At 47.5% G+C, this 21,933-nt stretch overlaps 1 protein-coding gene across 2 annotated transcripts in view; it reads right to left on the bottom strand.

The window, feature by feature from the left end:
• Positions 1 to 21,933, bottom strand: part of chst11 (carbohydrate (chondroitin 4) sulfotransferase 11) — a 106,250-nt gene that overhangs the window by 45,918 nt on the left and 38,399 nt on the right. For both annotated transcript variants that reach the window (XM_055650648.1, XM_055650647.1), the window contains exon 2: positions 21,059 to 21,144. In XM_055650648.1, the coding sequence (XP_055506623.1) occupies positions 21,059 to 21,144 (86 nt within the window). The remainder of the gene's footprint in view (positions 1 to 21,058; positions 21,145 to 21,933) is intronic.

The raw sequence follows: 21,933 nt of genomic DNA, 5'->3' as shown, positions 1-21,933 counted from the left end.
CAGCAACTCTACCACTCTGCCGCACTAGAATACCGCCCTTTTACAGCCACAAACTGGAGGAAAGCAACAAAGAAGTAAAAGCAGATGTTTCATTTTGAATGGGATTAAAGAGGGCAGAGGCTCGGTCAGAATGCACCTCATTTTCATGCTAGCAGCACTTTGGAATTTTCCTGCAGGAAGTTGCAGATACACTAATCTTCTTCTGCATTCAATGCCACGAAGCTTTCGAGATGCCATTTCTGGGCAGATTCCAATACCACTGTTAGTTTTTTTGCTGAAGGAAGGAGGGCTGCGGACGAACTCAAAGATCGCTCATTCACTTGCTTCCCGCAAGAAGCCACACCCAGTGCTGGCGGCACTCCAACTAACAGGGAGCACAGAGAGGCACTTTATGTTGCTGGCCAGGGACGGCAGGACAAGGACTCGATGGATCCTGTGGCTTGGTTCCCTCAGCAGCATGCCCAGTTTGTCCGGCAAAATCCCTCATCGCCAGAACTCACCAGCAATCACCAAGACCTCCAGTTCATTTTCGCCTCCCCCCCCCCTGCCCCCCCCCCCCCCCCCCCCCCCCCCCCCCTCTAGAATTTGGAGATGTAGCGCAGAAAAACAGACCCTTCGGCCCACCGAGCCCCCACAAACCAGCGATTAGACAATAGACAATAGGTGCAGGAGTAGGCCATTCGGCCCTTCGATCCAGCACCGCCATTCAATGTGATCATGGCTGATCATCCCCAACCAGTACCTTGTTCATGCCTTCTCCCCATATTCCCTGAATCTGCTATTTTTCAGAGCCCTATCCAGCTCTCTCTTGAAAGCATCCAGAGAACCCACCTCCACCGCCCTCTGAGGCAGAGAATTCCACAGACTCCCTATAGAATTCCACAGATTACCCCGTACACTAGCACTACCCTACACACGGCGGACAATGTACAATTTTACAGAAGCTAATTAACCTACAAACCTGCACGGCTTCCGGATGTGGGAGGAAACTGGAGCACCCGGGGAAAACCCATGGGGTCACAGGGAGAACGTACAAACTCCGCACAGTCAGCACCTGGAATCTGGATTGAACCTGGGTCTCTGGCGCTGTAAGGCGGTGACTCTACCGCTGCGCTTCCGTGCTGCCCATCGTGTGGCTTTCAACAATGGGCAGGTTGTGCAGGGACTGGATGCCCAGCATGGGCTTGCCTGGCGACCAGATACCCTGGAGGCAACAGGGCACAGGGGGCAGGGATGGTGCCCGGATAACGGTACCCAGCTCTGAGCGGGGAGATTCTAATGTATAATGTTCCAAAATCTTGGCGAGGTGTTTTGTTTTCTCAGCAAACATGGCAGGTTAATGTGCACGTGGCTAATGCTCGACTAAATTGTGCCCTTGTTACATTGGGCTGACGGGAAAGCTAACCAGAGGGCAATTTACAGGGTATATAGTCCCACCGCCCAAACCTAGCATCTGCTCGAGCCTCCGCCAAACAAAACATCCACCTCTAATAATCCCATTTTTGCAACTCAAAGCCCGGCTTTAATCTTGCTAGTGACCCATGGAAAAGGGGAGGAAGCAGCAGAGATGGCATTTTCCACTCCACAGCTCTTAGGAAGTGGTGTTTGAGTAACCCACGGGGCCAAGGCAAAGAGGAGGAAGAGGGGGGGGAGAGGGGGGAGGGGGGGGGGGGGGGAGGGGGGGGAGGGGGGGGGAGAGAGGGGGGGGAGAGGGGGGGGGGGGGGGGAGAGAGGGGAGAGAGGGGGAGAGAGGGGGAGAGAGGGGGGGAGAGGGGAGAGAGGGGGGGGGGAGGAGGGGGGAGAGAGGGGAAAAAAGAGAGGGGGGGGAGACAAGGGGGGAGAGGAGAGAGGGGGAGAGAATGCAGGGCGGGTGAAGGGGAAGCCGAGAGGCAGGGAGGGAGAGAAAGGGACGGAGAGAGAGGAGTTAAGGAGAGGGAGAGAGGGAGTGGGAGAGAGTACAAGGCTTATCCATGGACGTTGCCCCGACTGTGTAGGTGAGGGCTAGAATCTGGATGGAGTTGATGGGAATGTGGGGAGGATAAACTGGGATCAGTATCCACTGGACTGTGGGTCAAAAGGCCTGTTTCTATGCTGGATTACCCCATGTCCATCTCGTAATGTCGAAACAAGGAACTGCTTTACAACAAGGCGGTTTACAACTCAGCGGGTCAGGCAGCATCTCTGGAGAACATGGATATGTGACGTTTCGGGTTTGGACCTTTCTGCAGTCCCAACCAGAACGTCACCTGTCCACATTCTCCAGAGATGCTGCCTGACCCGCTGCGTTACTCCAGCATTTAGTGCCTCATGAGGTCTATCTCATGAACAGACAAAACTCCACTAAGGGTGTCACGGTGGCGGAGTGGTGGAGTTTAGTTTAGTTTAGAGATTTAGCGCGGAACCTTTGGGCCCACTGGGTCTGTGTCGACTAGCGATCCCCACACATTAACACTATCCTATACCCACTAGGGACTACTTTTACATTTACCAAGCCAATTAACATACCTGTACGTCTTTGGAGTGTGGGAGGAAACCGAAGATCTCGGAGAAAACCCAAGCAGGTCACGGGGAGAACGTACAAACTCCGTACAGACAGCACCCGTGGTCAGGATCGCACCCGGGTCTCCGGCGCTGCATTCGCTGTAAGGCAGCAACTCTACCACTGCGCCACCGTGCCGCATGCTGCCTTACAGTGCCAGAGACCCGGGTTCGATCCCGACTACGGGTGCTGTCTGTACAGAGTTTGTACGTTCTCCCCGTGACTGCGTGGGTTTTCTCCGAGTGCTCCGGATTCCTCTCACATGCCAAAGACGTACAGGTTTGTAGGTTAATTGGCATCGGCTAAAAAAAATTGTTCCCAGTGTGTGGGATAATGCTAGTCTACGGTGTCTGTGGAGCAAAGGGCCTGTTTCTGCACTACATCTCTGAAGTCTAAAATCTAAATTGGAAAAGTTACTCCAGCATTTTGTGTCGATCTTTAAACCAGCAACGGCAGTTCCTTTTCATTACAAATAACCCTCACTCTTTCACCAGCTTCTTCACTTTGTGTATTTATAGAAAAAGGGGGAGGTGAAACTTTACCTGATATACTTGGCAGACAGATGTGGTGTTGAATGCTTACAGGTACGGTATTCAGCTCTGAATCAGAGCTTGTGTGCACTCTGATTCAGTATGCAATGGTTCGGGTTGAAATGCACCAAATGAGGACTCGGGCTAAATTACTGAACCAGCAATCTAATAACTCTTAATCACAGATCGACTGACACAGATTCAAATCCCATGACTTCAGCTGAGGGAATTTTAATTTGGTTAGTTAAATAAAATTTGTATCGGAGACCATGCAGTTGCTGGATTGCCAGAGTAAAGATTCGCACCACCCTGGAAAACGTTCTCATTTCATTCCTGCCATCGGGAAGAAGGCATAGGAGCCTGAAAATTGTAACAACCAGGTTCAGGGGCAGCTTCTTCCCAAAATCCATCAGGCTATTAAACACTCAAACCTCATAGACTGCAGTAATTCAAGAACTATCTACTTTCCAAGGTGAATTTTGAAATTAGTCCATTGTCACTGAGATATCTAGTACGGAAAAGGGCCCTTTGGCCCATCATGTCGGTTCCGACATTCAAGCATCCACTTTTGCACCTTTATCCATGAGCAGTGTTTTCCCTGTAGACTAGAGGGTGCCAATAAGCTGACCATTCCTTGCCCTTCATGCTGCCTCGGCAAGGCCACCAGCATATTCAAGGACCAGTCTCACCAAGGTCACTCCCTCTTCTCCCCTCTCCCATCAGGCAAGAGGTACAGAAGTGCGTAAACGCACACCTCCAGATTCAGGGACAGTTTCTTCCCAACTGTTATCAGGCAACTGAACCACCCTATTAATAACTAGGTCCTGACCTCTCATCTACCTCACTGAAGACCTTTGTACTATCTTCAATGGTATAGATCTTTGCACTAACCACTGTAACCTATATCCGGTATCTGTACACTGTGGGCAGCTTGATTGTGTATCTTTGACTGGATAGCACACAAACAAAACTTTTTCACCGTACCTCGGTCCACATGAAAATAATAATCTTAACTAAAAAATTAAACTATGGTGGATTGGGGTCCTAAAAGCTGCTTAAGCTGTTTAATGGCCTGCCTGCCTAATTTAAGTAAATGTTTTATATTTTTAAACTTTTAGTAATCTTTTTATGAAGTAAAAATTCAAAAAATCTGAAGACCAAGTTTTTAAAGCAGGTACACGGTAATGGCAGATACCGTCTTTAAAAACACACTACCCATGGGTAAAAACCCACAAGGCAGCTAAAAAAGGTGATTATTTAATGAAATATCCACATTCTTCCCAAATCACACTTCTCCCAATTCGGTGGCTCCACAAGTGATGGTCACATTGTCAAATGCCACGGCCACAAACACTGAAATTCCCGTCCAAAAACCTTCCCATTTCTCCACTCGCATTTCCTTCTTTACATTTACCTCTTTTATCTTTGGTTGGGACGGATATGGGCCAAATGCGGGCAAACAAGATTAACCCAGACAGACAGCATGGACAATTTGGGCCGAAGGGCCCGTTTCTAGGCTGTATCTCTTTATGCCTCTCTATCTCAGTGGCTGATGTGTATATGGATCGAGCTGCCAGAGGAGGCAGTTGAGGCAGGTACCATAACAACATTTAAAAGACACTTGAGCACGTATCTGGATAGGAAAGGTTTATTGGACTAATTGGACTAGTTTAGATGGGGCATCGTGATTGGCATGGGCAGGTTGGGCTGATTTCCATGCTGAATGACTTGCTGAATCAGGCTTTTGGTCACCTGTCCCAATAACAGCAAATATTACCCGACACTAGAGTTTTGATTTGATAACAATCACATGAAGACACTTGCAACTCTCTCTGTTGATGATCCACTTTACAAAAGGGAATTGTATCCATGACTGTTCCAGTCCAACACAGTAACGCAGCGGTCAAGTTGCTGCCTCACAGCGCCAGAGACACTGAGTACGGGTGCTGTCTGTGCGGAGTTTGAACGTTCTCCCTATAACCACGCGGGTTTTCTCCGGGTGCTCAGGTTTCCTCCCACATTCCAAGGGCATGCAGGTTTGTAGATTAATTGCCTTCTGTAAATTGTCCGGAGTGTGTGGAATAGAACTAGTGTACGGGTGATCGCTGGTCGGTGTGGACTCAAAGGGCCGAAGGGCCTAATTCCATGCTGTATCTCAAAACTAAACATTGCCTGAGCTGGTAATGCAGAAATATTTGGAGCATTTTAGCTTAATTGGAAGGGAAGAAATTGGGATTGTTAAATCATATGTAATCCCTTTCATCCTTTGAGGAGGAGAAAAGCAGCCAGGTTTTTACAAGAACTGAAAGCGGTTGTTAGTTAGCCCCGTTATTAACAGCATAAAGCAGTAACAAAGTGGCCCAAAATTCGCTAAACGGGATTTCCTGCGCCTTGCCCTTCCCCCGACTACAGCTGAGATAAAGAATACCCCATCTCTGGAGTATTTTCACAGCTGTAGCCCTTTTGTGTGTGAAAGGACAAGAAATTCATACAAACCTAACAATGCAATTACAAAGTAGAGGAATGGAAGACTGCAGGTCATCCGGGCTGCACAGAGGCGCAGCTCCAGAGTTGCTGCCTCACAGCGGCAGAGACCCAGGTTCAATCCATCCTGACAATATTTAACAAATACCAAAGCCTATATCAAAATGGACAATTGATGTCATAGAGACATACAGCGTGAAAACAGGCTCTTCGGCCCATCTTGCCCACACTGGCCAACACGTCCCATCTACACTAGTCCCACCTGCCTGCGTTTGGCCCGTTAAACCTCTCCTATCCATGCACCTGTCTAAATGTTTCTTAAACGTTGTGGTAGTACGTGCCTCAGCTACCTCCTCTGGCAGCTCGTTCCATACACCCACCACCCTTTGTGTGAAAAGATTACCCTTCAGGTTTCTATTTCCACCAAACCTTAAATGTGTCCTCTGGTTCTCGATTCCCCTACTCTGGGCAAACATAGAAACATAGAAATTAGGTGCAGGAGTAGGCCATTCGGCCCTTCGAGCCTGCACCGCCATTCAATATGATCATGGCTGATCATCCAACTCAGTATCCCGTACCTGCCTTCTCTCCATACCCCCTGATCCCCTTAGCCACAAGGGCCACATCTAACTCCCTCTTAAATACAGCCAATGAACTGGCCTCAACTACCCTCTGTGGCAGAGAGTTCCAGAGATTCACCACTCTCTGTGTGAAAAAAAGTTCTTCTCATCTCGGTTTTAAAGGATTTCCCCCTTATCCTTAAGTGTGACCCCTTGTCCTGGACTTCCCTAACATCGGGAACAATCTTCCTGCATCTAGCCTGTCCAACCCCTTAAGAATTTTGTAAGTTTCTATAAGATCCCCTCTCAATCTTCTAAATTCTAGAGAGTATAAACCAAGTCTATCCAGTCTTTCTTCATAAGACAGTCCTGACATCCCAGGAATCAGTCTGGTGAACCGTCTCTGCACTCCCTCTATGGCAATAATGTCCTTCCTCAGATTTGGAGACCAAAACTGTACGCAATACTCCAGGTGTGGTCTCACCAAGACCCTGTACAACTGCAGTAGAACCTCCCTGCTCCTATACTCAAATCCTTTTGCAATGAAAGCTAACAGCAAGAGACTGAGTGTCTATCTGATCTATTTCTCTCAGGAATTTGTACACCCCGATAAGATCACCCCTCACCATCCTGCGCTCAGAGGAATAGAGTCAGTGTTTGTCATTAGAGAATAGGAGGGGAAGCTGCTTCCAGCAGCAAGGAAGCTGGTGATTAGGCAGGGCAAACGTAAAATAATTAGCAAAAGAAGCCCGGGGGATGATGAATTTATCATGATCCAGAACTGCTGGTCCAAACAGATTCAATAATAAGCGGAAAAGGAGAATCAAACAAATTGTCGGAAAGGAAGAATCTTCAGGGCTGCGGGGAAAGTGTAGAGGGGGGGACTGACTGGAGTGTCTGTTCATGGGGATAGCACAGAGAGCTGGGGCAGAGTAGCCAACTTCATTCATTAAATAGCCTGAATTACAGTAAATATATTAAAATAGCAGTCATTAAATATGCTGAAATTCAGTAACATCCTCGCTAGTGTAGTGGTTAGTAACCCTGCCTGTCACGTGGGAGACCAGGGTTCAATTCCCGGATGGTGAGTTGTCGATTATGGGGGGAGGGGGGCATGGTGACACGGCGGTAGAGTCCCGAGTTCAATCCTGACCATGGGTGCTGTCTGAGCTGAGTTTGTACGTTCTCCCTGTGACCACGTCGATTTTCTCAGAGTGCTTCGGTTTCCTCCCACACTCCAAAGACGTACAGGTTTGTAGGTTAATTGGGCTTTGGTAAAATTGTAAAATGATCCCTAGTGTGTAGGATAGTGCTAGTGTACGGGGTGATCGATGGTCGGTGGGCCAAAGGTCACGATGGTCGGTGGGCCAAAGGTCATCTCAAAAGTCTAACATCTCCACAGTCTTAAAAAGTCTAAGGACTACCCTGGTGGGGTCTTTGACTTTGGATCAATGATCCTGAACTCTGGCTCCTAGGATAGTTAGATGAAGGTGGAAATGGCAAAGATTGGAGCTCACAGCTTTAAGGTGAAAGAGGAAATATTTAAAGGGGATGTGAGGGACAAGTTTACTTACACAGAGGCTGGTCGGTGACTGGAACTTGCAGCCAGGGGTAGTGGTGGAGGCAGATATGATAGAGGTGTTGAAGAGACTTTTACATTGGCACATAGGGCAGCACAGTGGTGCAGCGGTAGAGTTGCTGCCTCACAGCGCCAGAGACCCCGGGTTCGATCTGGACTATGACTGCTGTCTGTACAGAGTTTGCACATTTTCCCCAGGACCGTGTGGGTTTTCTCCGGGTGCTCCAGTTTCCACCCACATTCCAAAGACGTGCAGGTATGTAGGTTAATTGGCTTTTGTAAATTATCCCAGGAGCGTAGGACTAGAACTGGTGTTTGGGTGATCGCTGGCCAGCCTGGACTCGGTGGGCCGAAGGGCCAGTTTCCACACTGTATCCCTAAACTAAACAAAACATGGATATGCAGGGAATTGAGGGACGTGGATCATGTGCGGGCAGAGGAGATTAGTTTAATTTGGCATCTTGTTCGGCACGGACATTGTGGGCTGAAGGGCCTGTTCCTGTGCTGCACTGTTCTACGTTCCATGTTAAAACCACTTTACCTTGTCAGAAAACAGAAGAAAATACGATTTTGTGATCTTGGCCCTTCCCTTTCCAATACTCAGGAAAGTGGCAGAACATGGTTAGACTTTAATTGTACACAACCGTTATGGTTTGCCAACTATCTCACTCCCAAATAAGGAAACAAAAAGTCAAAGTAAGGGACAAATTCCCAACGGCAATTCGCTGACTGACCAGGCCGTGGCTGGGTGAATAATGAGTTGGCCCGGGTGCTGGACTGCACACAAAGCCCAGCCAGAGGGCCGGCTGAGGAGTTTCGGCCCGGCACCCCATCCAACTCATGAACCGATGACCTGCCATGAGAAGGAGCGGTGGGAGTGTTGGCGGTAAGCGAAGGTCCGAAGGTCGGACAGCTAGCCGGGCTGCTGACCGACGGGGCCACGGGCGAGGCGCTGCTGCTGCACTCCATGGGCCGCACTACGTCGGGACGGGTGAGGCGGGGCCGGAAGCGGCGCTCCGACCCGACAGTCCCCTCGACCCGAGTAGTAGCAGCCACATACAGGACAAGGGCGGTCCCGTATGGGACAAAGCAATTTAGCCCAATAGACGGGATGTCCGGCTAATACGGGACAGTTGGCAACACTAACTGCCGTGCATGTCTGTGCCAGAGGGTCTTGTTGAAATTCTCTCCCCTGGTTGGATTTGCCCACTGCGAAACATTTACTCTGCCAAAAATCTTTCATTGCATTAAAACTACCTTTAATTATCCTTCTCTATTACTACCCTGCAGTACTTGGTTTCTCTGCTTCCAGCATCCACGGTTTCTTGCAATAATCTGGATAAAAGTCGACATGGGGATATGTGCCTTTTGGGAGCGAGGATTCATAGCTAGGTCTTGGAGTAATGAAATCTGCAATTGCTAATTACTGGTTCGAGCTGCCTTCACTGAAGCTAGCTTAAACAAAGTTAATTACAGTCATTACAGCACTGAACCTTCATTAGTCTGTTTTATGCCAACACCTCCACTTTAAACGCTGCATCCTGATGATATCAGGGTGAGACGGATTCCCTCATAATCATAGCAAGGCACATTTATATAGCACCTTTAGCTGAGAGATACAGCATGGAAACAGGACTACTAGCGATCGACACATGCACAAATACTACCCTACACACTAGGAACAATTTACTTGTTTTTTCCCCCAAGCCAATGAACCTACAAACTTTGTCCGTCTTTGGAACGTGGGAGGAAACTGGAGAACCCGGAGAAAACCCACGAGGTCACAGGGAGAACGTACAAACTCCACACAGACAGCACCCGTGGTCAGGATTGAACCCGGGTGGCTGGCGCTATAAGGCAGCAACTCTACCGCTGCCCCACTGTGCCGCCCCATTCACGTTAGTTTAGAGACACAGCATGGAAACAAACACTTTGGACCACCAAGTCCACGACGACCCATTCATTTTAGACCTATGTTATCCCACTTCCTACACAGTAGGGGCGGGCTATGCACAGAGGCCAATTAACCTATAAACCCACACGTCTTTGGGATGTGGGAGGAAACCGGAGCACCCGGAGAAAGCCCCCGTGGTCACAGGGAGCACGTACATACGGCGCACAGAGGGCACCCGAGGTCAGGATTGAACCTGGGTCTCTGGCGCTGTGAGGCAGCAACTCTACCAGCTGTGCCACCCACATTGCAGTCTCCTCCTCACTGAAGGAGAGCAAAATATCATACATCAGGAGACACCAAGATTTCAATTTACCACAATTTAACTTCCCAGGTGCACTAAATTGTGGTCATTTTGAAGATGGGATGACTCTTTAATAGTTAAAACAGCAGCCAACGTTAGATACAGCGGAGGTGATATTATGGTGATTATTGACAGACACCATAAACAATGATTATTTTTACAATTAACATTTTTCAAAGCAAGCTTGTATTCCTTATATGTATATATGTGAAGCATGAAAGAGAAAATATGAAGAGTTGCAAAGACAGTAGGGCAGATGGAGAAGTCCATTACTGTTTAAACACAAAGTATGTGCCATCCCACCAGGATAAGCGCTCAACCAAGAAAGCCAAGCCGGAAGCCAAAGTAGTATCTAAACTACCTAAACACACATGCTGCAAGACAATAACCAACCCCACAGAGTCACAAGTGGAGTCATACAGTCTGGAACTTGCCTAAACATGTCCCATCTACACTAGTCGCTTTGCCCATATCCCTCTAAACCTATCCAGTCCATGTACCTGGACAAATGCTTATTAAACATTGCAGTAGCACCTGCCTCAGGTACCTCCTCTGGCAGCTTGTTCCGTACACCCACCATCCTTTGTGCGAAAATGTTTCCTCTCGGGTTCCTATTAAATCTTTCCCCCCCCCCTCCCCCCCCCCCGTCAGGCAAAATCAATGTGAACACAAGAAGGAACGTGCAAACTCCACACGGACAGCAGCAGAGGTCAGCATCAAACCCAGGTCACTAGAGCGGCGAGGCAGCCGCACTACCCGCAGCGCCACTCTGCCGCCCACTCGGCCAGAGCGAAGCAGTGTATGTGTAGTCCGAGCACGAAGAGAGGTCTATGTGTGAGAGAGGTTTCTGCTAAACCACAGAAGGATAAGCAAGGCCTGTTCTAACAGAGGTTACAGGGTTTGTTAATTTAGGAACCAACGCGTTATGAAACTCCCAATTTTAAAATCAGTCAGCGGGGAGTTTATTTACACACCAACAGCACAGCACAGACGGGGCTTATTCATCTCCTCACCTCTTTAGAAACACATAAACAAAGCCTAACAGCGAGCAAGAGGGTAGAGTGTGAAAAGTGTCTCCAGTTCGCAGTAAAGCTAAAAACGCATGTCAGTAAAATGTCCACTCTCTGTGCCTGAAGTGCTTGTGGTCTGAAGGGAACTCAATAAAGAGCGGGGTTAACTGATGAAACACAACTTTTAATGGGTTTCCACCACCATTAAGAAGTAGTTTAGCTTAGTTTAGTTTAGAGATACAGTGTGGAAACAGGCCCTTCACCCACCGAGTCCGCCCCACCATCACACTAGTTCAATCCCACACACAAGGGACAATGGGACAATTTACAGAAGCCAATTAACCTACAAAACCCACACGTCTTTGGAATGTGCGAGGAAACCGGAGAACCCGGAGAAACCCCCGGTTCAGGAAGGAACTGCAGATGCAGGTTTATACCGAAGATAGGCACAAAGTGCTGGAGTCACTCAGCGGGTCAGGCAGCATCCCTGGAGGAAAAGGATGGGCGACCTTTCAGGTTGGAACCCTACTTTCAGTCGGAAAGTTGACCTGACATAGATCAAGTGTGAATGGGCAATTGGTGGTCGGCATGATCTTGCTGGGCCGAAGGGCCCGTTTCTTGCTGTATCGCTAAACTAAACCAGACTAAATTGACAAATCAAATTTGTGCATGATGACATGTACCAGATAATGTTGACACAAGGAACCCCAGATGCAGATTTATGTTTAAAAAACAGCTACAAAGGGCAACACAGTGGCACAGCAGTAGAGTTGCTGCCTTACAGTAAATTGCCTTGCTGTAAATTGTGAAGGGTAGGACTAGTGTACAGGTGATCGCTGTTCAGCATGGACTCAATGGGCCGAAGGGCCTGTTTCCCTGTTGTATCATCAAACTACACAAATTGAGAAAAAAACCTGGAATATTAAAATGTCATAGTACCAGGTGAATTTGACAGCTACATTGCCTTGTTCTTTTACCATGAAAACCAAAGGTTGCTGCATTTGACTAAAGTTTTATATTAATTCGCAAGAAATCAGAGAATTGCAGACATGGCCAAGACCATCACGCAAACCAACCTCCCTTCCATTGACTCCATCTAGACTTCATGCTGTCTCGGCAAGGCCACAAGCATTATCAGTCTCACCCGGGTCACTCCCTCTTCACCCAGGCAGGCAAGAGATACAAAGGTTTGAAATGGTACACCTCCAGTTTCAGGGACAGTTTCTTCCCAGCTGTTATCAGGCAACTGAACCATCCTATCACCAATTAGAGAGCGATTCGGACCTACCATCTACCTCATTGTAGACCCACGGAGTATCTTTAATCGGACTTTACTAGATAGCACGCAACAAAAAGCTTTTCACAGTATCTCGCTACACGTGACAGTAATAAACTAAACTGAAGTAAACACTTCCAGAGAGTGGTGGAGTCTAATTTAACATCATTCATCATTCTCTAATGAAGTGTTGCATTACTGCAGTACTGCATGGGTATCCTGGATTTTTGTCCCATAGTGTTACCGCAATTCTCCAATTAAAGATGAGAATGATATCCACCACATAAAGACTTACGGAGGGGAAGGCACGCTTGGTTTAATTTATTTTCACATGTACTGTGGTACAGTGAAAAGTGTTTTGTTGCGTGCCAACCAGTCAGCAGAAAGACAATACAGGATTACAATCGAAGTGTCCACAGTGTACAGATACACGATAAAGGGAATAACATTTGGTGCAAGATAAAGTCCAGTAAAGTCCGAGGGTCTCCAATGAGGTAGATGGGTGGTGAGTACTGCTCTCTAGTTGGTGATAGGATGGTTCAGTTGCCTGATAACAGCTGGGAAGAAACTGTCCCTGAACTGGAGGTGTGCGTTTTCACACTTCTGTACCTCTTGCCTGATGGGAGATGGGAAGAAGAGGCAGTGGCGGACTGGCCAGGGGCCTGATGGCAAGTGGCCCCTGATGAAGTGGGCCCCCTATATCAAGTCCCCACAGCCATCAGGCTATTAAACCTGGCTCGGACAAAATTCTGAACATTAATAACCCATTATCTGTTATTTGCACTTTATCAGTTTATTTGATTTGTTTTGTAGTCAATGCCTACTATGTTCTGTTGTGCTGAAGCAAAGCAAGAATTTCTTTGTCCTATCAGGGACACAAGACAATAAACTCACTTGAACTTGAACTTGAAGTGGGCCCCCTATACCAAGTGATGAATTGGGCCCCCTTTGTCTCCTGGCAACCAATATTTTTAGACCCAGTCCACTACTGAGAAGAGGGAGTGGCCAGGGTGAGACTGGGCCCCGATTAAGCTGGTGGCCTTGCCGAGGAAGGTGCAGAGATGTGAATGGGATGGTTGCCCTCACTTGTTAAATATTAATTACACAGCAGCCTGGGCGATTTAACAATCCAACGCACAGCACGCAATCTGGCCCTCAGAAATGTCCCAGGCTCAACCAACCATAGAGTCTGGACTAACCAGCTATCCACTGCATTCCCGGCCCAGTGGAAATAATTCCCCTTGCAGCTGGTATAAAATAGATAACATATTATAATTGAAGGAGCAGGAAATTAAAGTCTTACTTTACTTTCAGTGACCTTTCAACTTGTTGCAAGACTCCAGGCATTATTTCTAAAGCGGTGAGGACTGGCAGCCCAGCGACACGATTATGAGCCCGAATGTCTGGTCAATGTTCTGGTTCGTCTCATTTCATGGCCAAACGCAAAGTGTTGCCAACAGTGAGACCCCGGTCCATTTCAGACTCTTGACTAAGGTCCGACGAGGGGGCCCAACACGAAACGTCACCCATCCTACTCTCTCCAGAGATGTTGCCTGAGCCGCTGATTTACTCCGGCACTTTGTGTCTATCTTTGGTATAAACCAGCACCTCTTTGTATCTTTGGTTGTTCCTACTCTTGACTCGCTACAGTTTGACAAAGAACCTCCAGCAATGGTGAACGATCCTTTCAATTGAAAAAAACTTGAAAAACGTGAAAAGAAAAAAACCCCTTTGGCTTCCTCGTCTGTGCTGCTAGATTTTATTTGACCTCGCTCCTGTAAAGTGCTTTGTGCCATTTATTTTTCTAGCTGAGTGTTGCCTATTTCCATTCCACGCCAGGCCCCAGCCACTCGTTTGTGTTACACTCACTTGGCTCTCAATGAACAAATCAAACCAGTCCGTAGCCTCAACATTCCCTATCTCTGTGATTTCTTCCATACACGCAACAGCTGACTGTTTTGAATGGAATTCACATATAACAACATTTATCCGTTTAAATACAAGCATGTTCACGAGCAGTTTCCATCACCATTAAAAAGTAGTCTAGTCTAGTCTAGTCTAGTCTCGTCTCGTCAGGAACTGCAGAAGCTGGTTTATACCCATCTGCATTTATTCCGGAGATACAGCATGGAAAAGGCCCTTCGGCCCACCGAGTCCATGCCGACCATCGATCACCCGCTCACACTACTTCCATATTGTGGAAGGCAATTAACCTACAACCCCAGGTACACAAAAAACTGGAGAAACTCAGCAGGTGCAGCAGCATCTATGGAGCGAAGGAAATAGGCCTATTCCTTCGCTCCATTGATGCTGCTGCACCCGCTGCGTTTCTCCAGCTTTTTTGTGTACCTTCGATTTTCCAGCATCTGCAGTTCCTTCTTAAACACAACCTACAACCCCACACGTCTTTAGAGGGTGGGAGGAAACCGGAGCACCCGGAGAAAACCCACGTGGTCAAAGAGAGAACGTACAAACTCTGTACAGACAGCACCGATAGTCAGGATCGAACCCGGATCTCTGATGCGGTGAGGCAGCAACTTTACTGCTGCGCCACCGTGCCGGCCCCGCTGCCCGACCTGCTGAGTTATTCCATCAATCTGTGTCTATTTTTGTAAGCCACCATCTGCAGTTACTTGTTTCGACATTGTATTGTTAAATTTGGTTGTCAGGAGATAGGCCGTATTTACCAATGGCAGCCTGTGCGAACTATATCTGCTCCATTCGATAACGCTGCTATATAAATACAAGTTGCAGAAACAAGGACCTGCAGATAAACACAAAGTGCTGGTGTAATTCAGCAGGTCAGGCTGCATTTCTGGAGAACATGGGTAGGTGATGTTTTGGGCCAGGGCTCTTCTACAGCATCATCTATCCATGTTCTCCAGAGATGCTGCCTGACCCGCTGAGTTACTCCAGCACTTTATGTCTACCTTCTATATCTACTGTTCTTTCCTACGCAAGGAACTGCACATGCTGGTTAATACACAAAGGAGCACAAAGTGCTCGAGTAACTCAGTGGGTCAGGCAGCGTCTCTGGAAAACGTGGATCGGTGATGCTGAAGAAGGATCCTGACCCAAAACGTCACCTATCCAAGTTCTCCAGAGATGTTGCCTGACCTGCTGAAGTACTCCAGCACGTTAATGTCCTGCTGTTAGATATGGTATGTGTAGGAATAGAAAATAGGCGCAGGAGTAGGTCCTGCACCGAAAATATACTCAATACTCCCCGTCGGGGAATTGAACCCTGGTCTCCCGCGTGACAGGCGGGGAAACTAACCACTATACTAACGAGGAAGCTACACTGCAGATGAACTGCAGATGCTGGTTTAAACAGAATATAGACACAAAATGCTGGATAACTCAGTGGGTCAGACAGCACCTCTGGAGAAAAGGAAAAGGCGACATTTCGTGTCGAGACCCTTCTTCAGTCTGAGAGTCGGGGGAAAGGGAATTGAGAACGAGAGATATAGATGGGAATATAGAAACAAATAAAAGAAAGAAATGCAAAAAAAAAAGCAATGATCACGGAAACACTCCATAGTTGGCTATGGGATCCATGAACAAGAACTATACAGACAATGAAACTCACCAGGATGACAGTGAAACTAGTACAATGACTAGGGTGGGGGAGGGACGGAGAGAGAGAGGATGCAAGGCTTACTTGAAGGTAGAATGAAGTTTTACAGGGTCTTGGTGAGACCACACCTGGAGTATTGCGTACAGTTTTGGTCTCCAAATCTGAGGAAGGACATTATTGCCATAGAGGGAGTGCAGAGAAGGTTCACCAGACTGATTCCTGGGATGTCAGGATTGTCTTATGAAGAAAGACTGGATAGACTTGGTTTATACTCTTTAGAATTTAGGAGATTGAGAGGGGATCTTATAGAAACTTACAAAATTCTTAAGGGGTTGGACTGGCTAGATGCAGGAAGATTGTTCCCGATGTTGGGGAAGTCCAGGACAAGGGGTCACAGCTTAAGGATAAGGGGGAAATCCTTTAAAACCGAGATGAGAAGAACTTTTTTCACACAGAGAGTGGTGAACCTCTGGAACTCTCTGCCACAGAGGGTAGTTGAGGCCAGTTCATTGGCTATATTTAAGAGGGAGTTAGATGTGGCCCTTGTGGCTAAGGGGATCAGAGGGTATGGAGAGAAGGCAGGTACGGGATACTGAGTTGGATGATCAGCCATGATCATATTGAATGGTGGTGCAGTCTCGAAGGGCCGAATGGCCTACTCCTGCACCTAATTTCTATGTTTCTATGTTTCTATGTAGAGAAATCAATACTCATGCCGCTGGGCTGTAAGCTGCCCAAGCAAAATATGTGGTGCCGTTCCTCCAATTTGCTTGTTCGGAAGATAGGCAGTATTTACCAATGGCAGCCTGTGCCAACAATATCAGGTCCATTACGATAAAGACTGCAGTATAAACACAAGTTGTGTAGCCAGGGGCATTACGATAATACAAACTGTTGTTTTGATCACACAGGCCTCGTTCTTTCTGTCAGACTGCCATATCGACACAATGGAACCAAAATTCCAAATCAGTAACACAAGGCTGCGACTTTACTTCAGCAATCCACACTGACAAGCAGTTCATAGGAGGGGGGGGGGGGGGTTGGGGGGGGGGGGGGGGGGGGGGGGGGGCGGCGAATGCTGGTTATCTGGGGTGATGAAGGTCAGCTACAATGAAGAAAGTGCTGGATGACTGCAAAACAGGGGTATGATGCTGAGGCTTTATAAGGTGCTGGTCAGTCTGCACTTACAGAGTATTGTGAGCAGTTTTGGGCCCCATAATCTGAGGAAAGATGTGCTGGCATTGGAGAGGGTCGAGAGGAAGTTTACTACAATGATCCCAGGAATAATTGGGTTAACATATGCTGAGCGTTTGTAGGCAATGGGCCTGTACAGGCTGGAGTTTAGAAGAATGAGCGCGGACCTCATTGAAAATTACCGAGTAGTGAAACACCTGGATAGAATGGATGTGGAGAGGATGTTTCCACTAGTGGGAGAGTCTTTGACCAGAGGGCACAGCCTCAGAAGATGTGCCTTCAGAAAGGAGATTCATTTATTTAATCTGAGGATGGTGAATCTGTGGAATTCATTGCCACGGAAGGCCGTGGAGGCCAAGTCAAAGGCCGTTTTTAAGGCGGACATTGACAGATTCTTGATTAGTACGGGTGTCAGGGGTTATGGGGGGGAAGACAAGAGAATGGTGTTGAGAGGGAAAAATAGATCAGCCATAATTGAATGGCGGAAGAGACTTGATGGGCCGAATGGCCTTATTCTGCTCCAATAACTTATGAAGATGAATTTCTGAACGTGTGCACTGCCCATGTTCAGTGGATCTGACAATGAGTGGAATCGGTTTGATTCAATTAAATGCCTGCTCACACAATAGCCACATTGCCAGGCATGTCAGTGGGTCGAAGAATATTATCCCAGTGCGGGCCATGTGTGGGAAGTGAGTCCGGTCCCTGACAGCCTTGCTGGATTAAGTTATGTGCAAGAAAAGTGGGCATTAAATTGATGAGAAATGAGGTACACATTTCCCAGAGTGAACACGCTAAACACATGATGGTTTTTGAAAGAATAAGTAAGGTCGGCTGCAGGAGGTGCCCCCAGGGTACTAAGGTGGGCGGGCGAGGAGAAGGACATTGTCTCCAAGGAAGGCGACGGGTGGAGGCCACAGAGCAGCCTGGGGCTCGCCTGGATCGAGCCCCGCACATAAGGTCCAGTCCGTGGACAGGACTTTGAAAATGGTGCCAAAACATGGAGCATCTTGCATGTGGGCTCAGTAGACTGTTTCTGCACACTCGCTAATCGAAGATGTGTTTAGGTATGCAAATATTGTACTGCATGTAAGAATATTTGCACACGCATTTGCACAAGCGACAATAAAAGTACCATTGAACCATTGTCCAATTAGCAATTGGGAACACTAAGTTACGATAACTGCTAAAGGGATCAGTGGGGAGAGAGAGAGAAAGAGAAGCCATTTTCTTGCAACAAATAGTTCTGATGTGTAATACGCTTCACGACAGAAAAGAGGAAGCAGATATAACAGTAACTTTTAAAAAGAGCTTTGAGCCTATAAACAAACATAGGGGTGGAGCAGGGCAATAATGGAAGCGAAGGGAAAGCTTGTTCAAGGCTCCAACATCCTCATTCTGTGCTGCACAATCCATCAGCATCAAACCATGAGCAGAAAGACTTGTACACTGAAGTGGAGTTGAAGAGTTTAGTCAGTGTTTGGGAAGAACCCAGTAGCGCAGCGGGGAGATCGCTATTCGGCACGGATTTGGTGGGACGAAGGGCCTGTTTCCATGCTGTACCACTGAACTAAACCAAACCAAACTAAACAAAACTGAACTGAATCAAAACACAAAGATCAGAAAGAAAGACCTGTATTTTTAAGGAACCTTTCATCTCTCCTACACTGCTGCCTAGCGCACCCTATAACCAAAGAATTACTCATGATCTACAATAATGTGCAGAATGTCGTTAATAACAGGAGGCTTAGGAATGAGCTGCAAATGCTGGTTTATACACAAGATAGGCACAAAATGCTGGAGTAACTCAGCGGGGATCTGATCCGGTGATACTGAGGCAGGGAGCATATTGACAGGATGATGTGCATCTGCTTTTGTGTGCAAAGTAACAAGCAGTAACAAGATGGCAGCTTGCAACTCAGTCCTGTCAATACACTGAACGAGACCCATTGTCAGCTCACTGCACGACCTCACACAAAACCATGTGTGAGCTGATAAAGACCAGCGGAAGCGATAACAGCTATTCAGGAAGTTCTGCCTTTTTATTGCACACAACGAGTGCCAGGAACGGCCAAAGTTTGCAACCGCCTCTCTTTACTTTCAGATCAAGTGCAGCATCGGCAAAGTTACCAGGACTCGTCGGTAACTGGGCCCTGTCGCTTTGAATCCAGGGATGTTAATGATCCAAATAACCTGGGCCTCAAGTCTTTCATCCTATCTCAGTGCACGTGACAATAACAAACTTATCTGGGCCTTCAACTTGGCTCTTACCAGGATGTTGCCAGGACTCGAGGCCCGAGCTATAGGGAGAGTTGAGCAAACAACAACTCTATTCCCTGGAGCACAGGAGGATGAGGGGTGATCGTATAGAGGTGGATGAAATCATGAGAGAGGTAGATGCTGAGTAGGGGATTCGAGAACCAGAGGGCACAGGTTTAAGATGAGGGGGGAAGAACAATTTAATATGATTCTGAGGGGTAGCATTTTCACACAAAGGTTGGAGGGTGTATAGAACGAGGAGGTAGTTGAGGCAAGGACTATTGCAACGTTTAACAATTAGACAGGTACTTGGATAGGACAGGTTTTGAGATATGGGCCAAATGCAGGCAGTTGGAACTAATGTATATGGGACCTGTTGGTCAGCGTGGACATCACCGAAGGGCCTGTTTCCACGCTATAATGACTATAAGCCAACATTTACCTCCACAGCTCACGTCGTCAAAAAGTGTAAAAGTGCGGTTCATTTGTCCATACAGTTAAGTTTAGAGATACAGCATGGAAACAGGCCCTTCAGCCCACTCTGTCCAGCGATCACCCATTAACACGCCTTCTATCCTATACTCTAGGGACAAATTTACAGAAGCCAATTAACCTACAAACCCACATCTTTGGAATGTGGGATATGGATCAGGTTCAGGCAGATAAGAGTTTGATTTAAAACTTAGAGCATAGGTCAGTCGAGTGCAGCGAATGAATGCATAAATGTATCCCTCTTCTTCCTTTAGTAACAAGAAAATTTAGTACAGCATAGGCGTCATGTTTGACACAGACATTGTGGACCAAATTATCTCCTCTTGTGGTGTTCTATGTAAAATCACATTCAGAATGCTACACTCCGAGGAATAAAGTACTGGCCTACCCGACCTTTCCCTATAACTCAGTCCGTCAAGTCTTGGCAACATCCTTGGAAATCGTTTCTGTCGGGTTTCTAACTTAATGGCACCTTTTCTATAGCAGGGTGAATGAAATAGAATACAATATTCCAAGTCGAAGACATAGTACGGGTTCATCACCGATTATCCGGCATCCTTGGTTCCAAAGCCTTTCTAGATTATCCGCTTTGCTGGACCAACATAGGTCATGGCCTCCGAGAGGAGTCCAACGGTACTGGAACGGTCCGCTAAGCTGCCGAGGGGCCGAGATAATGGCCTGCAAAGGCGGCCTCAGAAGTCGGCAATGGGAATGGATCCATTGGCCTCGGCTGGGCCGTAGTGTCAGAGCCCCGGCCACAGGGAACAAATTCGACCACCTCACCCGGCCTGGGCGCCATATTTTCGATGGGAATTTCAGGGGGGGGGAGGGATTTAAATGAACAGGTCTTCTTTAGCCCGGATTTACGGAGGTGCCTGACCACCAGTTGCTGGAAAATCGATGGTGGGCCTGTAGTTATTTTTGCAATAACTATACACCCTACAATCTGGCAAGTAACGAACGATCAAGACACCAACATTGAATGATGCAAATAGACTTTACAAAACACCGCATGAAAGCCAACAAGAACAAAACATATGATGGTCATTTCAGGGAATAAGATCTTAATGCAAATTGCAAAACTCCTTCCAGGTGGACGTCTGACGGTCTAGTCATTTTCCACATTAAAACACCCCACCATCAGCAGATCTTTGCTTGATCCCAGGAAGCAGAACGATACTGTCTGAGTTTCTGTGTCCTCTGATACTTCACCACCCTCAGAGCTGGTAAAGTGAATGGGTGGCAAATGGAGGTTTGTGAGGCTGCATCAGTATGTGATGAATGCGGGTCTAGAGGTACAGACCTGGGTCGGATTGTAGAGTTCCTGCAGGGGGCTCCGCGATCCTTTCCTACAGCAGATGTCCATCCCAAACGGCGCCCGGCGCATCACTGGAAAACACAAGCCAACACATCTACGTTCAATACAGGCGGTCCGTTAGTAATTCATCTTTGACGTCAACAATCTCCCCCAATCAAAAGATGGTGGTTGCTCGGCCCAGTCCAGACTTTGCACAAAATGCTGGATTAAAGCAGGGGGTCAGGCAGCAACTCCAGAGAGAATTGGGAGAGGTGGCGTTTTGGTTCGGGACCCCTCTTCAGTCCTGACCCGAAACGTCACCAATACCCTTTCTCTCCAGAGATGCTGCGTGGCCCACTGAGTTACTCCAGCATTTTGTATCTATCTTTGGTATAAACCAGCAACTGCAGTTCTTGGTTTCTACCAATCCAAAGTTTAGTTTAGTTTACAGTGTTAGATAGATACGGTATAGATAGTTTTGTTAGATACAGTGTGGAAACAGGCCCTTCGTCCCATCAAGTCCGTTCCGACCAGTGATCACCCATACACTAGTACTATCCTACACATTGGGGACAATTTACAGAGGCCAATTAACCTACAAACCTGCACGTCTTTGGAAAGTGGGAGGAAACCGGAGCATCCGGAGAAAACCCACGCGGTCACGGGGAGAACGTACAAACTCCATACAGACAGCACCCCTAGTCGGGATCGAACTGGGATCTCTGGCGGTGTGAAGCAGCAACTCTACCGCTGTGTCGTATCCCCAGAGAGCTCAGTATCAACCCTAGGCCAATCCCTCTTTCCAGCATTAAGGAGTGCCGCACACTGGCTGACTTCTTGAATCCCAGATACACCGTCAGGAAGTACAAAAGGTCTCACGG

Source organism: Leucoraja erinacea, chromosome 19 (assembly GCF_028641065.1).
Source record: "Leucoraja erinacea ecotype New England chromosome 19, Leri_hhj_1, whole genome shotgun sequence".
NCBI classification, from domain to species: Eukaryota; Metazoa; Chordata; class Chondrichthyes; order Rajiformes; family Rajidae; genus Leucoraja; species Leucoraja erinaceus.
Note: the sequence above shows the minus strand (reverse complement) of the source record. Positions and strands in the feature narration are given on the sequence as shown.